The 23,973-nt window shown below is 37.4% G+C and overlaps 1 protein-coding gene across 1 annotated transcript; it reads left to right on the top strand.

Annotated features, from left to right (window-relative positions):
- Window positions 1-487: 487 nt before the first annotated feature.
- Window positions 488-12,698, top strand: APOOL (apolipoprotein O like; the record flags this gene model as incomplete). The annotated part of the gene is made up of 9 exons (XM_082004202.1): window positions 488-511; window positions 2,577-2,681; window positions 3,298-3,417; window positions 4,998-5,052; window positions 6,002-6,100; window positions 7,225-7,316; window positions 9,008-9,094; window positions 10,762-10,918; window positions 12,601-12,698. 9 exons carry the CDS (start codon window positions 488-490, stop codon window positions 12,696-12,698), a joined length of 837 nt encoding a protein of 278 aa, XP_081860328.1.
- Window positions 12,699-23,973: the final 11,275 nt, after the last annotated feature.

Raw genomic sequence — 23,973 nt, 5'->3', positions numbered from 1 at the left:
TGTTCAGCTCTAGCAGAGCCGCTCTCCTGTGTTGGGCACAGCTGAGTCAGCAGAGCCTCCGGTGACTTTTTTCTGCTGAGGTGGTGTTAGGCGCTGAAAGGAGAAACAGCAAGTACTCCTCCATAGAGCAGTTGTAACCAAAATTGTACCGAGTGTGTTAGATCACTGGTGTTTGACATTAGTTAATGTTGTATGTTAAACTTTTTGTCAACAGGTGCATTTTTTCACAGTGCTGGTCAACATACATGATACCAGCATGGCTGTATTTTTTTTATATGTAGGACTTTTGTCCCTAGATTTCTGGAAGTGGTATCACTCCGTCTTCCTTCCGACCGTGTCCATGCTTGCCGCATAGCTAGGTCAATGTGGGAAAAACACAGTTCTTTAGGAACACGAATTTTGGTATCTCCCCCTCTGTCCTGCTCCAAATACAGACGTGTTGTTGGCTTAACTTGCAGAGTCTCCACTCCCGCACCTGTGTGCGCGTATGGTGTGTGTAAACCCTCCCCAGGTGACGAAATGGGCAGCAGCTCGCACAAGTCCCTACCTTTGGTCACTGCCTGCCAGCCTGTGTGGGACGAGGAGCTCGCCCAGCCTCTGCTTCCCTGCTGTCCCCATCTCCCCTGGCTGGGGCTCCCGATGCAGCTCTGCCCCCAGCTTTCACCTAGCAGTTCTGGATCAGTGCCCCCCGGGCCAGGTGCACTGCATGTCCATCTGCAAAGGGGAAGAATTTGGGGGTGTCACTACTGCAAATTAAGAGAACCAGTACATGCTGGTCAACACGGTGGTGTCTACAGTGATGGCTTTGCCAGCTGAGATTTGCTAGCCTAGCTGGACTGGGGTTGTGGCTCCAAGCTGTGGGTTTTTTGACACTTCCAGCTGACATAGCCATGTTACAAATATTTCATAACATCAACCTGACCTTGAAGAGAAAAAGTGGTGGGGTTCTGTTTCTCAAAGCAAAATGAGCTCAGTCCTACACATTTTCCTACCGTTTCTATATTAAGAAAAGCATGAAATAAATAGCAGCCACTAGCAGACTTTATATATAATAATATGCAGTTATGCTGGCAAGAAGGATTTATGGTTCAAGGGGAGGGAAGGGCCACATTGGCTGTATGTTAAGAGCAGGAATAATGTATGTTAATAAAGACTGCTAGTGTAGAGAAACCTTAAGTAACCCTTCCTCCCCCTAGACCCCATGTGAAAAAAATGCAACTGAAGAATAATTTTTAGCTTTATCCTACAGCTTTCAGCTCTGGCATTGTCTGCTTGTCCCTTTGTAACAGTCCTCTCATCATTGCAGCGTCCTCCTTTGTTCTCCTACAGCTTTGTGTTGCACGGTGATCGTATGATCGACAAGTTTTGCTATAGCGATCGCACAGTTTACTTTGGAAGTGATGGTGTTTTGCTGTCTTGAGTAGTTTAATCTACATGTGATTGATGTCTCATGAACCTGAGCTAATTCAGGGTGGTGCTTTTGCCTTTCTTCATGTTCATTGTGTTTTCATTATTACAACTAAATGCTATGGAGTAAATCCCACTCCCTCGACAGGACATTTCCAATTGAAAGCTGAGATAACAATGAGGTTATAGTAGAGTTCTATACTGGGGATTTAAGGTATTTCCCAAAATCAAGTTGTGTTTTCCCTGCTTTTCTATTTTTCTGGCACTTTACCACCATTGTCTCTGTGCAGATCCTGGAAACTTTCTTCATACTTAGTTTTAAAGTTTTCAAAATGCTTCAGGTGAAGAACAGAACAGAAAAGTCTTTAATGATATAGAAGAAACCATAATTTACCAAAGTTGCAGATGCTTTAACATGGTGTGGCAAGTTTTTTTAATGACGACATACCAGCATGCTTAATGCCACTTCTGATTCGAATCTTAAGACAGTCATTTAAAAAATGTTCACGTATTTAAGTTTAAACTTTGTGTCATATACGGTGCTTTTTCCAAACTAATGTTCTGAGGAAACATCAGTCTATCATGACCAAACCTATATTTCTGTAATTGACATTGTAACATAAGTGATTCGAAAGGTTAAGCAGGTGACTCTTAATTCCAGTTATTGCTATGTATTTTCATTTATCATTGACACGCAGTTATTCCAAACAGACATGAGTTGAACCGTTCCCTGAATTGGAAAGGAGATGATGTTTTGTCTGGCATGGTGGAGAATTCCTGTAAATAAAACTGAGCTGCTTTTTGCTGAAACAACAGAGTCATTCATCGACTCAGAGTATGTGTATGTTGCATAGATCAGAACTTAATTTGCTTTAAGGGATGATGGAAGCATGAGCATGGCTTTGGACACAAAACTCTTCCTGATATTTTAGACATAACTGTTGTTGTTGTCAGTGATCTCTAGCTTTTTCTTTACCATTGTAATTTAAGAAAATCTTTGTCTAAGACAGAAGAGGTTTCTAAAAAGTATACTATTTTAGAAATATTTTAAAAATGACTTGTTTAATCATGTATTTGATCAAGCACAACACAGTAGTAAAATCCAGACTTTACTGGAATGAAATTTTTATTTCTGCATTAAAACTCCCTTTTTTCTCTGTCTGTCCCAGGTGGCAAAGCTGGCAGCTGTTTCTTCTGGTTTGCCATTTGCATGTATTACTGTGTACGCAGCAACAGAAAAGGAATCAAAAGGTCAGCTGGTGAAGCCAAATCAGGTAAGAATCTTACTGTTTGTCAGTCTTTAAAATAGTACTAGAAGAATCTGCAGAATACCATCTCCTTCCATTGAATTATATTGCCCAATAAGTAAAAGACATAGCTAAGTAATATGTGATAATAAAAATTACCTCCTAAATAACTGACAACCGTAGCTCAAGTAAAACATGAAGTGTTACAATAGTTAGTAAAGTTTTACCTCATTTTCATTATTACATTATTTCCACACTGAAGGCAGAAAAGGTAAGAGAGTATAATACTTACTGATAATAATACTTTTTTTCTATTGTACAATTTCTCATAATACATTTGTGCATCTTCCAACTATTCTTTCTCATGCTTTTTCTGAATACAAGATAATTTTATCGTACTCAGTAATACTACTTCTTAGAACCTGTACAGTACTTCCAGTTTTCGTTTCTAAAGAATTAACCTGTAGTCGCACTTGTGTAAAGTAAGCTTGTAAATAAAAAAGAGCATAATTCGATAACAGAGGTTGTATTTGTCATAATGGGAACACTAAGGATTTGCAGTCTTGAAAAACACTGTTCAGTGTAAATACTAATTAGTGTACAAAAATATCTCCCTGCAGTACAGTTATGCTTTTCTTTCCAGCTTCCAATTTACTGTCCACCACCTCTGAAATCAAAATACATTGAAGAACAGCCTGGTCACTTGCAGAAGCAATTTTCTTCAGTAAGACAGACAACAGGCCGCTATATTGGATGGTGCAAGGTAAGCAATACCTGTATCCAAAGTTTCCCAGGATTCCTGACAGCACTAGATTAAAACATTGAAAAAACGGCATACTTCGCCCTGGAACTTTTTTGCAGTTGCTTATATTAGCATACACCTCTAGTTTTAAGACGCAAAAAATAAACCCTTCTCTCATTTTTCTTTACTGTGCTTGTAAACAGCAAACCTGTCTGTTCTCCTCCTTTTCCAAATCAAAAGGCAGTGAGATCAGAGGGGTCCATTTCAGGCAATGCTAAACTGGATCTAGGCCGAGCCACAATGTCAGGTTCAGAAATATCTCTTGGTTAACTTCTACAGCGAGAGTTATGTAGGTAAATTCTTGCTAGCAGAACTTGATAGCATTTAGTCTGAAATTCCAGGTACAGTCCACGGAGAGAGAGTGTGCAAGCTGCTTCCAAAGGGCAGGTTGAAAGACCTGACGTAGGTGTATTTGGAAAGACAAACTGAGTACAGCCAGTATAACTGTTAAAGCTAACTAGTCATCACAAATACCTCACAACTCTGTTATTGAATATTCTAGGCATAGAAGAAAATGCGATGCCTGTCACCATTCTCTTAACTGCTGGTAAATGACAACTTTTTACACTGGCTGTTGTTAGTATAAGAAATTCTATGCTTGTATTTTTCTCTTACAAACAAAATAGACCCTATTATTTGAAAAAGGCAAGGGAATCAAAATATGTCTTCAATGTCTTCCTATATTTTCTGTAAATTTTTATTCCATTGGTCTGTGAAAATTTTGTCAGTGACTGCATAACTGAAATAATTTAGTTATAAATCTGTATCAAACTTTTCTATGTTGTTAATCATCAGGTGAGTGTTTCAGAGATTGACTAGCAGTGACCTCTGGTGGTATGAATTCTATGTTGCTGCAAACAAATTATTTTGGTGAAATAACTCAAGATGACATTCTTTTTCATTAATCTCCTAAAGAATGTGTATTTACTCAATTTGTTTAGCAATCTGGGGACAATGATACTAATAATAGGCTAGCAGAAGTGTTTTCTCTGGATGAAGAAAAGCTTGTAATTAAATAAATTGACCAATTTGAGGGGAGTAATGCGAACTAGTTGAGTACACATCTTTGATCAAATCAGTATTGCTTATCCTTAACAAGACTGAGCACCATTTTTACAAACTAAAAGACAAAGTCAGTTTTACTGGGTAAGTCTCTGTAGGGAAGAGGAGATTCTATGTTATAACTGAATTTTCTTATGTTATACAGTTGGCGTCCAGATGTTTTGCTACCCTACAGTTTTGTTCCTGAGATGTCAGTTTTTCACAGTTTTGAAAGTGATCTTACTATATTAAAGATATTTTTTAAAATTAAATATAGGTGGGATTTTTAAAAATTTTTAAAATATGGTAGTCAAAAAGGAGATAGTTCTCACTACCGCCTCTGTAGAAGTTCACTGATCTGATTTGTTTTTTTTAAAGTTACATGGTATTTCTTTGTCTCATTGTGCTGAGCCATCTGTATCAACTTCTTCAGTTTTGTACTGAAAACATCTACTTTTGCAAAGATTTTACATTTGTTTGGTTTTTTTGTTTTTTTGTAGGATGCTTTTGTCTTTGTTAAAAATGGAATAATGGATTCAATTCAATTTGGAAAAGGTAGGCAAGTCACATTTTCTGAATTGACCATTTGCTGTTGTTTCTCCATGCAACTTAGAAAGATGGTTGAAACAGCAAATTCTAGTTACGGTGGGGAGGAGGGGGAAAGGGTGGAAAGGGAGTGCACTGGAATACCTTCTACAAGTGTGGGGGAGAAAAACCTGGGACCACTGTTAATTCACTATGGATTTTAATTTCTGTTCTCAAATGAGAGAAATGACTGATTAAATAGTATTTCTCATTCCTTTGATTTTAGCTTTGTTCTTAAAATCATAGTATCACAGAGTCGTTGACATTGGAATCTCTACAGATGCGCAGATCCCTCTGTAGAGGCACCTCTATAGATCACCTGGTCCAATCACCTGCTTAAAACAGGGCCAAAGCAGGTTGCTTAGGTCTCTGTCCAGTCAGGTCTTGAACATCCCCAGGGACGGAAATTCCACAACCTGTCTTAATTATAAAAACGGCTTCTTAATTCTGGCACAAGTTACAAGCAGTATATGCATTCAAGATCAGTGTCAGAAACTATAGATGAAAGTTTTTTTTCCTTAAAAGTAGTATATTGGGAGATTCCAAAATATGTGTTGTCTCATTTATTCTATATTAACTGGCCGTGAAATCAAAACTTAAACCTGTGCTTTCCTTTTCCTTTGTTAAGGACTAACATTTTACAAAATACAAAAAAGTACCTAAGGAGAAAAACTGTTAACTTTGCTGCTGCGTTTTGAGGACTGTGATTCTGGTTCTGTCAAACCCAGACTGCAGAGTATACACCTGGAAAACAAGGCACCTCCATTCATTAACAAAAGATCCACTCTTGGACTTTTTTCAGTTTTGGATATCCATAATTTTACTTCCATCTTTATTTCTTAGGTGGGAAATAAAATAAAAGGATTAATATTGAATTGCTATGCTTCTTTTTTTTCCTTCTTTTTTTTTTAATTCTAAGATGCTTATGTTTACCTGAAGAATCCACCACCAGAATTTCTTCCCAAAGTTGGTGTAATTACAATATCAGGCCTAGCTGGCATAGTGCTGGCAAGAAAAGGTAGGGGTTTCTGCTTATTTTCTTTACTGGTGTGTTGAACACGTAGCTTGTAGTAATTTTAATGGTCAAAAGATTTTTCTGAAACATAGGCAAAAACTGATGTAACTAGTATTAGAAGAACCTCTTCCTCATAGATTGAAGGGACATTATGAAAAATTTCTTTTAGGAGCTGGCTAAGACCTAATAGACAGAGCAGAATTATATAGTCATTTTTAATGGTGGAATCAACAGAAATTCGAAGTAGGACACTTGTTTTGAGCTGGTTCATTATTGGTTTTCAAAAACAATGTGTGTGTGGGAGGAAATTTGAGACAAATTAACAGGTTTAGGTTACTGAATATAGTGAAAACCAAGGGAATGTAGAGGAAAGAAACTAAAGAATGTTGGCATTTGGCTAACAGGTACAAGAGAATACGCATGGTTGCATGGTTTCAGCAGCTTTGAAGCCACAAGCGTAATTTAATAGATGTAGCTGCCTCTCCTTTCAAGATAAATATTAGAGGAATAATACTTAACCTGCCAGAAAATACTGTTCAGAAAATGTTAATCTGTAACACCTGAGTGTGTGTGTGTCTAAATATTTCTTAAAGCAAATGGGTTAATCAAAATATTGGCAGATTAGTAAAAGCATTCTTCTTGTATACCCGTTACTTTTTGGTGGACAGATTTTTTTAAAAAAGAAAAAGACTTGGGCTTGAGAATCTGTCATCAGGGCTCCTTGTCAACAGACAGGAACCCGAGCCTGGCCCAGCTGTTCTCAGGTTTAAACAAAGAGGCCGCAGATTCCAGATTCCTGGCTGCTCCGGATTCTTCAGTCTGTGTCCTCAAGAGAGTGCCTGTGGGACCACAGTAGCTCCTAAATGACACAGACGTTCTTCTTATTTCTTACAGTATTGGAAAATCTAGTTTGGGATTATTTCTCATTGAAGAAACCAGAATATCGGTTCTCTTGCAAAACTGTCTGCACTAGTCTATAATCACATCCTGTATTCTCTCCTCCAGCCGTTATGGAGATAAATCTGATGTAAACAGTGGTTAGGGGTTAATTACATTGCATTTAATTGATACAACTGCTTAGCTTTACATTTCATTAATATCTAATTATTTGAAATATTTGCTTGCAGATTCTAGATTTAAGAAAATTGCTTATCCATTGGGACTTACAACTTTAGGAATTTCTGTTTGTTACCCAGCTCAGTCAGTGGTAGTTGCTAAGGTAAGTGTACTTGTATTTTAACATTGAGTTAACAGTGAATTTAGTCATAGTGTTCCCATGTCACTTGAATTAAGTGTCATGGGACTGGGAGTCAGAATTCACATGCATCTTCATTAAACCATATCATGCATCACAGATGTTAATTGCATAACTATAAAAAAAATAATAAAATGACTGAATTTAAATATGCAGTTGTATAGCCTCTCAATTTTTAATCCTCGTTTCTCATATAACTGAAGATTATTTTATCTTTCTGAAATAAAAGTAAATGTAAAATGAAGCCTTGCCGAACTTGATAGATGTGCAATTTGAGATACAGTACAATTGCATCTCATGTTGGAATTCCTTGTTTTCCAGTTACTGTCATCTTGCAGTCGTCCACCTGATTAGAATGTCTTAGGTGTTTATGTAGAAAAGCAGAGCTATACTTAATATTTTGCATGCAAGAGTTGTTTACACACAGTACTTTTCGACACAAAAATTGAATTGAAAAGCAGGATAGAAAGTCTATATATCTCTCCTTTTCCATAGTTTTCCAGTTTTTCCCTATTTTGAAAAGCATGTACTGCTTCATAAGAATTCTTCGTAGTTCCTTGATGGACTTGGCATTTATAGTTTCAAAACTGCACTTCTGTGTTAAACTCATGAGGAAAATCTAGTTTAGTTAGTTGTGTTTGGTTCTAGGACTTATCCATCTTTTAGTTAAATGGTCAGATTTAAGTTTTGGCAGAAAGGTTTATGGAACATTTTCCTGAAATCTGACTGAGAAAACTACCATTGCATCCCTAACTTCCCGTCATGATGAGTCACTTGTTATTGTTGCTAATTTTAGTGGAGTGGTTTTGTTTGGTATTTTTATGTTTCCTTAGTACTTAGGAAGCTATGTCAAAGACCATGGTTAACATCTTTGGGCAATCTTACATTGCCCAACTGCTAAGTTGTTTTTTTTTTTTTTCTTACATGCAAATCAATGAGGATTATGGTTTCTCAAGAGGCAATGGGATTTCTTGGCTTATTATCATAAGGCTTAAATGTCAGGGTTGGAAGGTGAAGAAAGGAATAGGAATGCTACACTACGTTAGGACCTATCTGAGGAAGCTAAATCCTTCTTTCTTACCTACTTACATTATGTATCACTTTTGCACAGTTTTTTGTAGTTGCAGCTGTGAAGTATTCTGTTTCTACAGGGTGTTTGTAAAGGTACTCCATAGTTCCTGCAGTATTATAAAATTACTTTTCGAAAATTGACTGAGGGATGTGTCCATTTGTGAAGCAAAGCACTGCTCACTAACATGGGTCACGTCACCTTTTGGGGCTTTTTCCTTTTGCGTTACGGTCTTTGGTCTTTTCCAACATAGTGAGACAAGTTTGGATCCTTTAAAACTGCTGCTCCTGTCTATTGTGCTAACATTGACAAAACACTGTTTGCTGGTAGGGTTTTGATATCATTTTGAGTAGGTGGATGGAGCATGTGAATGCTACCTGTGGATTTCTAGTACCAATTTAAACATTATTTAGCATGTGCTTGAGAAAAGAGAACTATGCACTAGATTTTGAAAAGTAGATGACTGAAATGTCTTAGTATGGGGACAAGCATGTTCTTACGCAAATAAGATGCATTTCATTTGAATGGTCTGTATATCTTAGTATTTTTAGAGCTGTCATTAAATTACATTTGTCTAAAAAAATAGGTGACAGGGAAAAAGTTATTTTCTGCAAGTCATCAAACCTATGAAGCTGTGCGATCACTATGGGCAAAAAAGGAAGACGTCACCAAGGTAGGCTTTCTGAAGTAGTGACTAACTCATAAATTCAAAGGGAGAAAAAAGTAAATTAGAAGGTCAAGTACTATTCTGCCAATACTATATAGGATGACTAATTGGGTTCAGTGAGGCACAAAACCCCCTCTGGTATTTTTGTAACTGCACTGTTTAATGAATGTCATATTTGTAATACCTTTCAGACCAATATGTACTGAGATCCCCTATGTAGTCCCACAATGCATGCCAAATGCAGAAGAGAAGATTGAGTTTCTCTTGTAGCTCATTTTTGATCTTGACAAAAATAATCCGTTCTGATTCAAGTTTTGGTCCTCAGCAGACCACTGAATTTAACATAAAGACACACTGAATTACAGCAGGTATGACTAGCTTATTCTTAAATATTTCAGTGAAGAAAATTCCACAACCATTCCAGGTAGTCTGTTTTACTTCCTCTGTGATACAAATTGTCAGTGTCTGATTTTTCTTTTGTTTCTTGTCCTGTCCTCACTGCAGCCATAGTGAATAAATGGTCAGTAACCTCTTTATATTGACCTATAACATACAGAAAATCTGTCGTGTTTTTTTGACATTACCTTCTCTCTAGTATAACCTTTTCTTATAGAGCAGACTTTCTAACACTTACGTCATTCTTGTTCTCTGAGCTTTCTCTAGTTTCTCCTTTTTCTGTTTATAGGGGTTTTTGTGTATGGTTTGTGGTGTTGTGTTTTTTTGTTTTTTTTTTAAAGTGAGGTGGTCAAAATAGGACATAGTAAACCAGCTGAGGCTTTGCCAGCACTAAGCAGGGGAATATTAACCTCCTGTAAATTACATAGGGAATTTGGGTTGGTATATCCCAGAATTAAACATGTTTCTGTAACCTGAATGGACATTTTCTCCAGTGGAAACTTAAAAATCCCTACATAAGTAGTACTTCCCTGAGTAAAATTTCAGCTTTGCACAGTGATTTCTTTTCTCTTTTCAAAGAAAATGACAGTTTCTCAGTCATATTAACATTTAGAAGTATTTTGCTTTAAATTTGTGGTTGTCATTTGTATGCAGTCCACCTCTTATTTCCACAGAGGAGCGCAAATGGAATTCTGAATTTTGAAAATGAGATTCAGATAAATGTAATTAAAATGAGAGCAAAACAAGAACTGATGTGGTAAAGACAGTTTCTATTAACTTTATTTTTTCCCTGAGTGAAGCCTGTTCCCAAAACAGTATATTATTTTTCATTACTAAGGTGTTACCATGATTTATCTTTCCATCTTCTGTTAGCTAAGGGTAGTAAGTGTTCTGCAAAAACTAAATGCTGTTTCAGTCTTGTGTAAGACTAAAGGTTCCTCATTTGTAAATGAACAGTGTCTTCCTTGAAGTCCTTTGAGGGTCTCAGGTAAAAGCACAGTATCAGACTTAGACAGACACATGACACAGTGTACTTCTTTACATGTGAATTGGAAGTTATTGTGTCTCTACTGTGGGGTTCTTTCATGCATTTTATTTTTTCCAGCTGTGTCCCTTGCACGCAGCTGACTTCAACATTGCTAGTTGAATATCATTGTATGATATCATAGCTGAAAATAATTTCATGAAAGATACGATTTTCCGACTTGAAAACTTTATTTTGTGATAATGTGTTAAGCATATACTCATGTGCTTTTTTATTAATGTTTCGTTCACAGCTGCAGGAAGAGTCAAAATCCGTTACACAAGAAGATAAGAAAAAGAAAGAAATTTCTAGTACAAAACCTGAGTCTGCTATTGAGTCAAGATCATTTAACAGAACAGAATCTTCTCCAGTAGAGTCTTGGAGTAACAAAGATCCAGTGCCTTCACCAGGTGAATTAAGAATTTCAAGTATAATCTCAGGGCAACTTGCAAATCCAAGGCAAATTCTGAATTACTTGACTTGATTTTGTAGTTACGTTTGCTCTAAAATGAAGCAGACTGTCATAGCATGTTACTCTTGAGAATATATTGTATACACTGTCATTTAATGCATACTTCAGAGCTTCAGGGAGGTGATAATTTTCTCACTGTGGACCCTGTCACAGTATCGGAATTCTTACATATTTGTTCTTTCTCAATAATGTTTTCTTTCATTCCATACGGTATGGACCATATCCCATATTGATAGCAAAGAGATCATATCATCAATTACTTGTGTTAAATACCTGATTTAAATTATCCTTCTGTTGTCAGAATACCATAAGTGTAACTTAAAGGATTACTGCTGGATTTTTGTGAAAACAGCTAATTTAAATTACTGTTCATTTCTCTGTACGGGTTCTGTATCTTCAGATATTTGTAAAAGAGGAATGCATCATTGCCAAATGAAGCACTGGATTTTATTTTGCGAGGTTTTTTGCAGCGGTGTTCTTTGTGCATCTCAAGTAGTTGAGATAATCGATTAGGTGATGTAACAGCATACAAATATTTTGATAGGCCAAGAGAAGTAGTGGAATTACCTATTAAAGAACTGAATTTCTTGTAGAATACTGTTACCTTTTCTAGGGGCAATCTCTAAATTTTACTTGTCACTTACAACTTGCTTACTTTTGATTGTGTTCTTTGCCAGAATATTTTTTTTTTCTGGGAAGGAAGCAGAACATACTTGGATGGGGGGGGTAATTTCTTTCCTTTGCCCTTGTGTTTTTTCTCATTTAGTTTGTGGAATGCTTTTATCTGTTTTTACATTCACTTCAGACCAGGCTGTCTTTAACGGTTTTATGTATATAGCTATGTTCTATCTTGGCTTTCATGGGTGGAATTAGTTCATGTCCCTAACGCAGCCAAAAATGGCCATGCCCTAAATTAATCTATGTTGTCAGAGTTGTTTATTTTCACTAGTCCAAGCAGGGGCAAAGCTTTCAGGAGAACTTAGCACCCTTTGTTAAACCAACTGATGTAGCTGGAAAAGAAGCAGACGAGTTGGAGGCACAGTCCTAGAAAACCTGCCTTTATGTTCTCTTAGATCCTCTGGAATTACAGTGTCCTTAAATATATCAGTCTTTGTTTTAGTAAACTTAGTTCATTGTTTTTGGAAGTCCTGAAGTGAAGCTAGGTAAGAGTGTTTGTCTTAATTTGGAATTCTTACCACCTGGCAGCAGCCTCAGGGAAAACACTGATTCGGGTGGTTTTGGGAGACAGCTGTGTTCCTAAGAGCAGTGGGGGAAGAAAGACTGTAGATTTTTTTCCATGTCCCAAACTTCCCCTTTCTTTCCATGTGTAGGGCAAAGTATCACTATTTCTTCTCTCACCCTGCTGTGTTCAGGAACTAGTATTAAAGTACAGCGAGTAGGAGGAGGACCTGCTCTCCATCCACTGCTGTGTGCTAATAATTACAACATGCCTTCATTGTCCCATATCACTTACACAGGTTTAACTAGAATATACATCTTTTGATCATTTGTAAGTGTTTGGTAATAAGTAATTCTCAAAATGTGTCAATAAGTTGCTTTTTTTCTACAGCTCAAATATATATGTATTATTTAATTAAATCTCTTTAATATCTCTAACAGGAGCAGTGAAGACACCAAAATTTAAGCCTGATACTAAACTTATGGACCATGGTCAGTCCAGCCCAGAAGATGTGGATATGTACAGTACTAGAAGCTAAGACAAATCTGCTTACAAATCTTTGCAAAGTATTACAGATAAGGGGGAGGGAAGAAGGGAAGGAGTAATCCTTACAATACATACTCTGTGAGGTATAATTTAATCAGGTATTTTCTTATATCCCAATTTGTATTATTGATTTACGTGATTCTGTTTAGTGAATATTTTGTTTCTCACTACTTAGAAACAGGGACAATTCACTCATTGTCAGTGTCATTAGTGAGACACTGAGAAGATGAGATTTGTCAGTGTCTTTTCACAATGAGGTTTCTCTGTGCCAAGCTTGTTAATAAATGTCACTTCACAAAGCATATTTGAAAATGTAAACATATCTCTATACTTCGGCTCAGACGTTCATTGATCTAAAAGAAGAATGTGATGGATGGGGTTTGCGGAGGCTTCTTTGTCTTTTTTCTTTCATCTCTGAAATGAAGTGCAAATATTGATCTGAGTACCCTTAAAAAATTGGTTGTTATATCATACAAATAGCATTATCTTTAAGGCTTGTATAAACAAGTCACTTTTTTTTTCATTGCAAAGTTGTTGTTTGCCTCTTTCACAAAGGTGAATGGAAACAACATCTTGTCCTGCATGCTTCTTGGGTATTTAAATGTCACTATGGGGAAAAACCTACAACGAACCTCTAAAACATCTTTTATATACTACACATTAGTTTTCACCTACTTACAATACTTTGAAGAACTGTATGCAAATTGCTTAAGCCACGAAACCGAAACTGTTTGATTTTATATAGAGTGCACTAGCAATGTTTAGGAAGTTGGAAACCCTCTGTAATTTTGAGGTTTAAAGTGCTGACCAATAATAAAAATGCAGATGTAATAGGCAGCCAACTTTTTCTTCCCAGAAATTTGTATGCAATAACCATTCGTCTTGGTAGGATTTCTGTGAAATTCTGTCTTTTTTCAGAAGAATGGTACTAGAATTTGGTTACGTTTTCCAGGATAAAACTTTCAAACGCTGCTTTTATCATTGTGTATATGACTCTACTTGTGTTCATCCTCCATTTCTCTTCAAAACACTATTACAAGGGTTGGAATAGATCTGGCGGTCTTCCTTGAACAAAGTGCAACTCATTATCAGTACACAATGATAATCTCAGCCCACTGCCTAGAGGTGTTCTCATCTGTATCTACTGTGGCACTTCCCTAATATACAAACTGCAAAAGTACACTGTGCTGGTAGTTTGTCCTTCCATCAGTTGAATTCTGTTATGTTTCAATTAATGAATATATGTGCTTTGTTGTAAAGTTGAGGGGGGGAAGCAAGAACAAATTATACAAACATACAGTTTGGTTGGGATGACTTAAGCCTGAAAAGAAATGCTGCTTAGGAATGTATTCTCAGCACTGGGATATGCAGGATTATTTGCTCCTCTTCTCCATAGAAAGAGATTTCATAACATGATTCCTGCTTCCAAGGCTGTTTATGCAAAGGCAAATGACTAGTGAAATATAGGCAAACAGTATTCCTAGTGTCTCTGTGGGACTAGTAGAAATTTTGAGGGGATACTGCACAAGTGTATTTGTGCCTTGTGCACAAGGCACGAATGAATGGGCAAAAGAATAAGTAAGGCTTTTATGATGGTTCAGAAACAGATAAGTATTGATATTTTGGAATCCAAGTTTCAGGCAGAGTGATGGACTTTGTTGCACAGAGTCCAACGGAAAGTGAAGTCAGTAAGTGTGAAGTTCAAAGAAGAATAATTCTATCAGTTAAATCTGCTTGGGACAGCTGACAGAATTTAATGTGTTTTGTTTCTTTAATCATCTCTTAAGGCCCAGGAAACTGTCAGAATTCAGGCAGCAATCAGAGGATATTAAATCAATCTTCACAGAGCTCCTGGACAAGACACATTTAGTGTTCCATCACAGAGAGAGGAGTAGAAAAATTAGATGGCTGGGCTTCATAGACCATTTCCAGGGAAACAGATGAAGACATAAGGCAGGAAGTGAAAATGGTGAAGAAATGATCATTTTCAAGTGCAAGACTGGACGACAGAAATTGTGTTCTCTATCTCCATATCTGGCCCTTTGATCAGATTCTGGATAAAAAACATAAGGGAAAAAACATCTACTCTACTCCTAGATTCTATTTAAAATCTAACTTCTGTCCTTTGAGTGATGCAGTGCCACAGCAAGTCAACAAGGAAGGTAAGATGATGCAGGTTTGCATGGGATTTGTAGGGGTTTACTGTGGTGACACTGCACAGGTGACAATGCACAGGAATTAGGCTTTTGGGAGCAGGAAGAGAAGCTGCCTTGGGTGGGTGTTAAGGAACAACCATGTCTGCCCTTTCAAGGCAGGAGTGGGCCTTAAAAGACCACCCTCTACCTGCAGTGCCAAAAGCTAGTCTGGTGCTTTCCGTACCTGAAGGGCATTAGCACTCAACTCTCATGATACGGGTGAAAGCGTCTGGTCTGCAAAAGGTACGTTGGACTCCTTGGTTAAGCAGTTGACAATTAAATGGTTCATATAAGCAGTTTGTATTACAGCCCCTGATTTTACAAGAAGTTCGTGCTTTAAATGGGCATGATACACAAAGCTGTCCTTAGGCTGTCAGTCTCAAATTTCAGTCTCAAATTACTCCTTAGGGCAAAATTGTAATAGACATTAAATCATCGTTCAGAAGTCTTAGATACCTTTTCTGGGATGTAACTTAAAATTATTGCTTCTACCCACTTTGATGAATGAACAGTATGAGGAATATAGTTCTAGAGCTCATAAAGTGGTATCCCTATGCTGTGTCACTTCTTCTCGGTGGACGAGAGTGAGCCAGCACAGGTTTATTCCAGTAAAGGGCTTACCTAGTACTGTCACTTTTTAGTCCAGGTTTTTCGTCAGTTGAGAATTTTCTTTCTCGTTCTTCTCTACAGGACAGGGTAATTTTTTTTTGTTTGTTTGTTTTATTTTCTATCAACGGTTTTTGTTTAATATCCCCACACAGTTGAAAAGCTGCGACTAAAATTAGAGGCTTGGGTTTTGGCACTGAAACAGATATGGCTAAAGACAACTGTTTCCCTATCTGCAGACAAAGAAAATGGGACAAAAAAAAGTATGAAAAGTTTTGTATCCTGTCTGGGTATGTTCTTTGCTTTCAGAAAGACCATAATCAGTCTCTCGGTATTTCTCTGTCCTGGATTTATCAGTAGCTGGAAGGAATTTTTTAGTGAAACCTGGAATACAATATATTATAATAGTTCTTTGCTAACATAAACTTCTATTAGAGTCAGTCATCATCCTGTACACCCATGTGAGACACATGATGAGAGAAATTTCTAGAGATACCAAAAATGATGAAGGTTATTACAGAGTAGTTTGGAATGTATTTGCTGAAATGAAGGCAGCACAAATCAGATTACTGATCTGCTCCTGTACAAATATTGGAATGGTGACTGTGGATCCTTATTACTCAGGTGCCATTTTGCGAAGTGTTTCTTTATCACATCTAAAAAGGTGCCTGCCCTCTTCGGTTCAGACATCTGAACCTCCATGTTTTATATAATACTCTACAGATGGCCTGTTCCCCATAACCGCACGGAACTGTAGCCACATCTCTGTAGTAATAATTTATAGTAATGGTGCTATGCAATGGCTTTAAATAAGCAAATTCAAATCTACGTTATGCCATGCTTGTGAGTCCTCATTTTAAATACACGTGCCTGACTTGATCTCTCGTAAGATTTCAGACCCAGTATGCATACCTGTTAAACAATGAAAAATTAACTTAAGTTGTATTTCAAGACATGGTTTTATAATTTATAGTGAAACATTTTGAAATGCTTCTCAAATGTATCAATAGTCACTTAAAGTTTCTTTCATAATGCAATAATACAGTAACATAATAAAAGCAAGAACTGTGATTTTTATATAATGTAAGTTATATTTTTGTGAAAAAGCCAATGTCTTAAGGAACGGGGTCGCATGATGACATTTTATAATATAGAAACAGTTTTAATTTAATGCATGTTTTTTATGTATGTTTGATTGTATTCAATATTCAGAGTTGGAACTTGTTGATATTAATTTTTTATTTACATAACCTGATTGTTATACTTTATTTTGTCATATCATTGTGAAGCACCTGAAAATAAAGGGTGATAAGATACTTTTTAAAAAATAAGTTTAACTTTTGTATGTTGTCTCTTCTGTAGGGCAAATTGTCAATTCCTTTTCTCGAAAGGACATTTAAATGTTAATTGGTAGACGTGACTAAGTCCCTCCTGTTTCACTCATGGGGACAAAACTTCACCCCTGAAGTACTGAAACATATATTCCTGGAAGAAATCATCAAAGTAACATACAGGACATATTAATGCTCAGCGTTCAGTTGTTTGTGTGTCTTAAATTTTGCGAAGTGCTTCCATTTTCTTTTCTTGGTAATTTCTCCTGAAGAATGCTGTAGCTCAGAACTTGGAAAAAAGACAACTTTTGTCCATACTGGAGGAATGACACATTGTTAAAAGAACGAGGCAGATAGCAAATATATTTACCTCAGTATGGCTTCATGATAATCTTCCAGGTGAAGTAATTTGTCAATCCAGGGGTCATAAATAATGCAATCCATGGTGTAACCTACAGTGTGACTACTTAAAAGAAGAAAAATTGTGTGAATAAGCAACATAGCTATTTTAATAGCAGATTATCATTATGATTCTTGGATAACTTTGGAAGTATTGTAAAGATTTTTTTAATGCATCAGTACAGTTATCTGGTGGAAGCATGGACTATTTCTGAATCACATGCAAAATGTATTTTAAATCTAAAAAGAAAGTAGGGTCCTACAAAGCCTATGCTTTTTAAAAAGGAGCATTAGTATGCACTAGATTGTGTGTAGTTTTTATTTTAAATTACAGAGATTCTAAGAAGCAAAGTTCAGGCATGTGCTGATGGTATGCTACAGTCAAGAAAGACTGTAATTGAAACCATTCTAGAAGTGATCATATTATTTATATTACCACAGTATTCAGGTGCTCTTCTTATAGACCAGAGTAAGTTTACAAACCAAACTGAAATGCCAAGGAGAAGGAAATCTAAACGTAGAAAATCTTGTTGTTACACTAATTTTTTTTTTTTTATTTGAAGAAACTTCTTTACATTTTTCAAATCTAATGGCCAGTTCTATTTTGTATTGCAAAAAATGAGCATATCAGTACATACTAACAAGTTGTAGGAGGAGAGGACGAAGGAGAGGGAAATGGAAGTTTCATCACTGACTGCAAAGTGGTAACAGGGACATGCATCTGGGAGTTCTGAGTTTACTGTGGGGCAGAGTCAGAACACTGTTATTCAAGGTGCAGTTAGTTCTTTGCCCTTTCACTTGCGGGCTGTAGGATATTGCTTTTACTGAAACAACACAAAGAAATTCCGTGTGTTTCCCTTCCTGTGATGAAGTAATAGCTCTAAACTGAGGCTATCATGGTTTTAAGTGTTGGTATCTTTTTTTGTGCTTCATTTGTACCAGTCCTAATATCAAGATTAGAGAAATATGTAACTTGCTTTCTGTTTGCATCTCCCTTGGAACCTCTGGAACGAGTGTTCTCCAAAGCTGTCTTGAAGCAGAGCTGAAATGAATTAAGAGTAAAGCAAATGAGCAGTTGACCAACTTCCACCGTTATTTTTTGTCAGTAACTTTGCTTTAGTAATAGCTCTCTTATTTGAGGAAATAAAATTAGTCTAGATGTAGTCTATCTAGATTGTAGTTGTAGAATGCATAACTTTCCACTTGATTTTGCTGTGTTCCAGAAATCAAGACAATAAGAGAAAGAAATGGGTGTCCTGTGAAATGGAAAGCTAACAGCTGCTTAGGCCTATCGGCATTGGTTTTATTTGTTGTCACCTAAGCAGGCACTAAAAAGAGAAACCTACTGATGGCCTCTGCAGCCCTTCCGTGAGGGGTCCAAACCTGTTGCATTCAATAAAATGCCAATGGTGTAACAGAAAGTCAATGGTTTGGGTTTTATAATCTGCTTCATGGGAACATCTTACCTGAGTGAAAACTGCAAATTACATTTCTGATTTGTCTCAATCAAATTTAAAAGCCCTAGGTAAAGGTGTTCTGGGCATCTCGCAACCTGAAGTAGCAGCACTCGGCAGCTGTGAGCTGGAACCAGAGGGGAAATTCCCTGTCAACTAGAAGAACAAAGCCTGTGTACGAACTGCTGCTTCACACTTCTGCGTTACATCTGAAGGAGGATCAGGCAACTTTTTTTACTGAGGTATATGTTAATTTCTCTGTTCTCGTGGGTGTGATTCTGGGATCTCTGGCAAAGCAGTCTTCTGGCAGGGCTAAGAGTTAGGCTTATCCTCTGCTGTAAAATTAAGTGCTATTGGGCTTTCAGCCAAAGCAGTATTCTTTCAAGAATTTGCTGTGCATTGATTTTTACAGATCATCATTTATCCTCTGAAAAGTAAAGGTTAAAGTTTACATTTTGCTGTTAACGTAACTGCGTTTGGCGTGTTTTCATAAGCAGCTAGTTCCTGTTAAATGAAGAAATCCATATTGGGATTTTATGAGTTATGGAGAAATTTCAAGAGCACCATCCTAAAAAACAGTGCTTGCGTTAACTTCAACGCAGTTAATCTTTCATAAACCTTGGGTGTATCCCCATTTTATTCCTGTATAGCCCTTCAGGATGATGAGTCATTCCTATAGAGGCCATTGCAGATTCAGGATCTTGCTGTGCAGTGAATGTTGGGAATTTTTAAAAGACTTTTTAAGTAATAAAAAGGCAAGATAGCAGTCTGGGGGTGTGCTAAGGTGTCAGTTTTTGTTGCCATTCGTCGTTGCGAGAGGAGTGTTTTCTGTTCTTTTCTCAGAAACGAAATACGATTGCAAAAGAGAAAAGTTAACCAACAAAACTTAATGGTAGATGCATACGATTACAGAGTTCCTTCTTAGCGCCTGTCTCATCCCTGTTAGTTAGCTTCAGGACCAGCGTGCCCTGCACACTTTTCCAAGGCTGCATTCGGTCTCAAACAAAGGGATGGAGAAACACTTCTTTCACTTGTGACTTGGATTGTAACTCCTGTTAAACGTAGAGGAACAATGGGTATTAGGCGTAGTTGTAGAAAACCATAAGTAATTCAGATTTTTGGAAAAAAAAAAAATTCTGAACACTTGATCTGGCTTACTAGTGTTTCATTAGAAATGATGCTCCAGTATGGTGCTATTCCTGTGCTGTTTGCTAGTACAGCTAACCTGAATGGTCAGGTACAAGCATTAAATAGGTGCGTATCCATATCCATTACTGCTCGTGTGCCTTGTCAGTTCTGGAGGTGAACGTGCTCTCCAAGTGGAATGGGTACAGCTGGGTGATGGGTGCTTAGGGCAACGAAGCTGGTGAGGGGTCTGGAGCACAAGTCTTAAGAGGAGCGGCTGAGGGAACTGGGGGTGTTCAGTCTGGAGAAGAGGAGGCTGAGGGGAGACCTTATCGCTCTCTACAGCTACCTGAAAGGGGGGTTGTGGTGAGGTGGGGGTTGATCTCTTCTCCCAAGTAACCAGCAATAGAACGAGAGGAAATGGCCTCAAGTTGCGCCAGGGGAGGTTTAGATTGGATATTAGGAAAAATGTCTTTACTGACAGAGTGGTCAAACATTGGCACAGGCTGTCCAGGGAGGTGGTTGAGTCACCATCACTGGAGACGTTCAAAAAACGTGTAGACGTGCCACTTTGGTGGGCATGGTGGTGTTGGGTTGACAGTTGGACTTGATGATCTTAAAGGTCTTTTCCAAACTTAATGATTTTGTGATTCTGTGATTGGCTCGGGCTGATGTTTAGGGTACCTGTAGCAGTTGAAGGCTAATTCCCCCCACACAGATGGAGTCTTCTGAGGTGGGGCTCTGTGGTGGGCCACCTGTGGGACTTCTCCTGTGGCCCACCACATTCCTCCTTGGTTTAAATGCTTCCTGCTTGTCACAATGTATTTAGTGTTAAAACACTTTAAAAACTTAAGCGTTCGTTTTACAGTATTTCTTATGAAACTCTTGATGTCTAGCTTGTTCATAGCTTCATAGAAATTAAATAATAGAGATTTGGTGTTCAGCACCTTTTTCAGATCTCCATTTCTCCCTCCTACTCTCTTCTCCCTTAGTCCTGCAGTTTCTGAAGTCATTGGCATGGAGGAATAGGTTTGTCTCAACACTTATAAAAATAGTGGTTGTGTAAGGAGTAGAAAAGTAGCAGGAGTTTCCTTTGTGGGAGTTAGGTCAATGGAGAAACGCTGTGATGCCACTCATCCACAGGTAAAACTTGCATAGATGCTTTTATATTGGAAAAACAATTCAGCAATGTGAGTCTATGAAATTGAGTACTGTGTGGGAGGTCTTGAGGGACAATCAGCTCTGAAATTGAATAAGCAAACATTTTAAGGATAAAGAGCTCTATAAAAATACATCCCTTCCAGCCTAGAAGAGATGAAGAACAGCAAAGAAACGGTGCTGTTGTGGCCCTTACTCTTTTGTGTTTCCTGTCTTAGTACGCACATTCCCTTTGTGTGGATTTTCCTCATATTTGGTGCTACTTTAGAGTTACTGCAAATGAATACAGGATATAGAGTAACGGGAGAAATAATTTCCTCTGTAGTTGTATTTGTTAAACTCTTCCTTCCCTGGCTGAGTTTTACACTCTGGGTAGATGTATTTGATTTGTAAAATGAAGTAGTTACTGTACATGTTTACTATTACTTATTTTGCATTCATCAGTAATACTTACAATGAAATGAGGGTGTTTTCTCAATTTTTCTGCTCACTGTCGTCTTTTTCTTCAATGACCAAAACAATATTAAGTAATACTTCAAAGGACTTGACTTTGATTAATTGAGGCAATCAGTGGGCTGTTGATACAATCCTCTGACACCATGGTGTGCATTTGGAGTCTTTTCTGTTCAATAAGGTTTCTGGTATGAACTTTTATAAATAACTTAATTAGCTATCACTGCTGTGTATTGTAATTGATAACGCTTGCTAAAAATGTGTTTGAGTAAAGCAGGTTTTAAGTCAATCATTCTTGACTGAACCAAGACCAAAATAACAAGCTCAGCATAACTTGTTGAGTTTAAATTACAAGACCCTTTACTGTGGACTCAGACATCTGCATGTAGTACATCGGTGGAAAAAACTTCCAAGGAGAGGCATAAGAGAATCTTTCTCAAGTCCCAGGGAAACAGAAGAGCTAGTAAGTGTTGATGCAGAAAATAGCTGTTACTACAAAGTGGGACAGTTTCTCTACTGTTACACCAAATTATTCACAAATACTCTAGCCACAGTCTACCTATGACTACATAGTCGGTGATTTAGAACTTGCATATAGGCATCACGTGTAAATAGTAGCGTTGTCAAATAGACAACAAAATAGTGTAGAAGTGTGCTTAACTACTTGTAAGTATACAGTTCTAACACAAAATATCTGTGTCACTGGGTTGTGTTTCTGTATCTTGACCTACGGCTTATAATGTTTAAGCTGTATGTGGAGCCATAGAAACCAAAGTTTAAAAATGTGGTGTAGGTCAGCAAAACCCAGTCTTTATCCTGCCAGCTGAGTACAGTTTCCTGTGTTACATATTCTGGTGTTTTTCTCTAGTTTTTCCATTCAAAAGCCTCAAATTAATAGAGCTTTCATTACCTTTTTAGAAGATTGTTACAAGTTATAGGTCAGAAAATCATGGGTTTCAGAGGTAAAAAGAGTTTAATTACTGTGAACATCAGGAGATATCCTTTTATAAATTTAGCAATCTTAATTCATTCTAGTATTTACATATTACAAACAGCATTTTATGGGTTGAGATAAAAGTGTTTGTATTTAAGACATTGCCGAGACGTGGCTTTCCAACGTAGATCGAGAAAGGCTGCATTGAAGAGTAGTCTGAGAGAGTTTAGGATGACATTTAAATCATACATTTACATTTTGATAGCCCTCTACATTTTATTTGCTTATTTCTCCCTGATACAGTTACTTGCACTTGGATTCTTGGCACATCTGGAACAAAAAAAAGAACTTGAGAAGATTAGAAGTATTGCAGACCGCAGAAAGGACAGTCGAGGAAGGTGGGAAGCAACAGCGTGAGGGACTCATGGCAGAAACATGCCAACTTTTACTGGGGTAGATGAAAAGGGGAAATAAACTGGCAGTACAAAAAGAAGCCTTGGATTGCTCTGTGGGAGCTGTGAGCACATCTTACACTCCTAACGAACACTGTGGATTGAACAGTATCAATGGCAACAAAATACTTCAGCAGTAGCTGGGATAGATGCTTACTTTGGTAATGGTGAACAGAGAAGCCTCCAGTAAGCCTTGAAAAAATGATCTAGGGAAGACAGTATCATGGGAAGAGATGTCACATTCCTGTCTAAGATGTCGTCTTTCTCTGTCTTTCTTTGATGAGACACAGAATTTCAAGACAGACCAGAGGTGTTGCTCGGTAAATGTGAAAACAGCTCATGGTGCAAGCGTTAAAGCCAGGCTTGGAAGAAAATGCTGCCAGCAGAAAATCAGAAACTTCCAGGTAGAAAGATGAACTTCTGGAATGTTACTTGGGATACTGACTTTCTCACTCCCTTTATGTTCTCATCTCATGATGTAGGGAAGAAAACAACCAGCAAGCGCAGTTTAGTCTTTTTTCTGAACTGTAATCTAATAAAGCAATCCTTCCTTCTTAATCTTCGAAATATGTTTGTGCATGTTTTCCTATCTGGTTATTTTTACCCAAAATTCATCTCCCCATTTTATGCAGTCAGATTTTTACCTTCTATCCCTTCTCTTCCAGATGGATATATATGTGGAAGGTATACTCGTAAAATTAAACGTGGGAGATTTTTTTTTCGCTATCAAAGCTTCTTCATCTGACTCTGATCATTCCTTCCCTCCCTGCCTTGGGGAATTTTTTATTTTAAAACAGTACGTCTGACAGAGAACTACAACTTTCATTTGTGCTACGTTTAGATATCACAAATGAAACAGAGCTCTGTTGGGTCACTAGCAAAATCCTAATATGAATTATCATTAAGTTGCAAGTAGTAGTCTTGGTGTAGCCAACACTATGATTTGAAATATTTATTTCTCCTAGTTATGAACAAATATTCTGGCTTGGTGCTAGAATGTACTGGACTCCTTGCCCTCCTTGATACAAGCCTCCACTTAGCTTTAACTTGTGAATTACCTTTTCCAAACTATTAATAAGGTATATTCATTAAAGTGAGTATTGCGAACTTTAAATTCTTTTTTAATGTAGGAGAAAAAAGCATGCTATGAAGTAAGTTTT

The sequence above is a fragment of the Phaethon aethereus genome (assembly GCF_964289735.1).
Source record: "Phaethon aethereus genome assembly, chromosome: 10".
NCBI classification, from domain to species: Eukaryota; Metazoa; Chordata; class Aves; order Phaethontiformes; family Phaethontidae; genus Phaethon; species Phaethon aethereus.
This window is presented reverse-complemented; position numbering and strand designations above follow the sequence as displayed.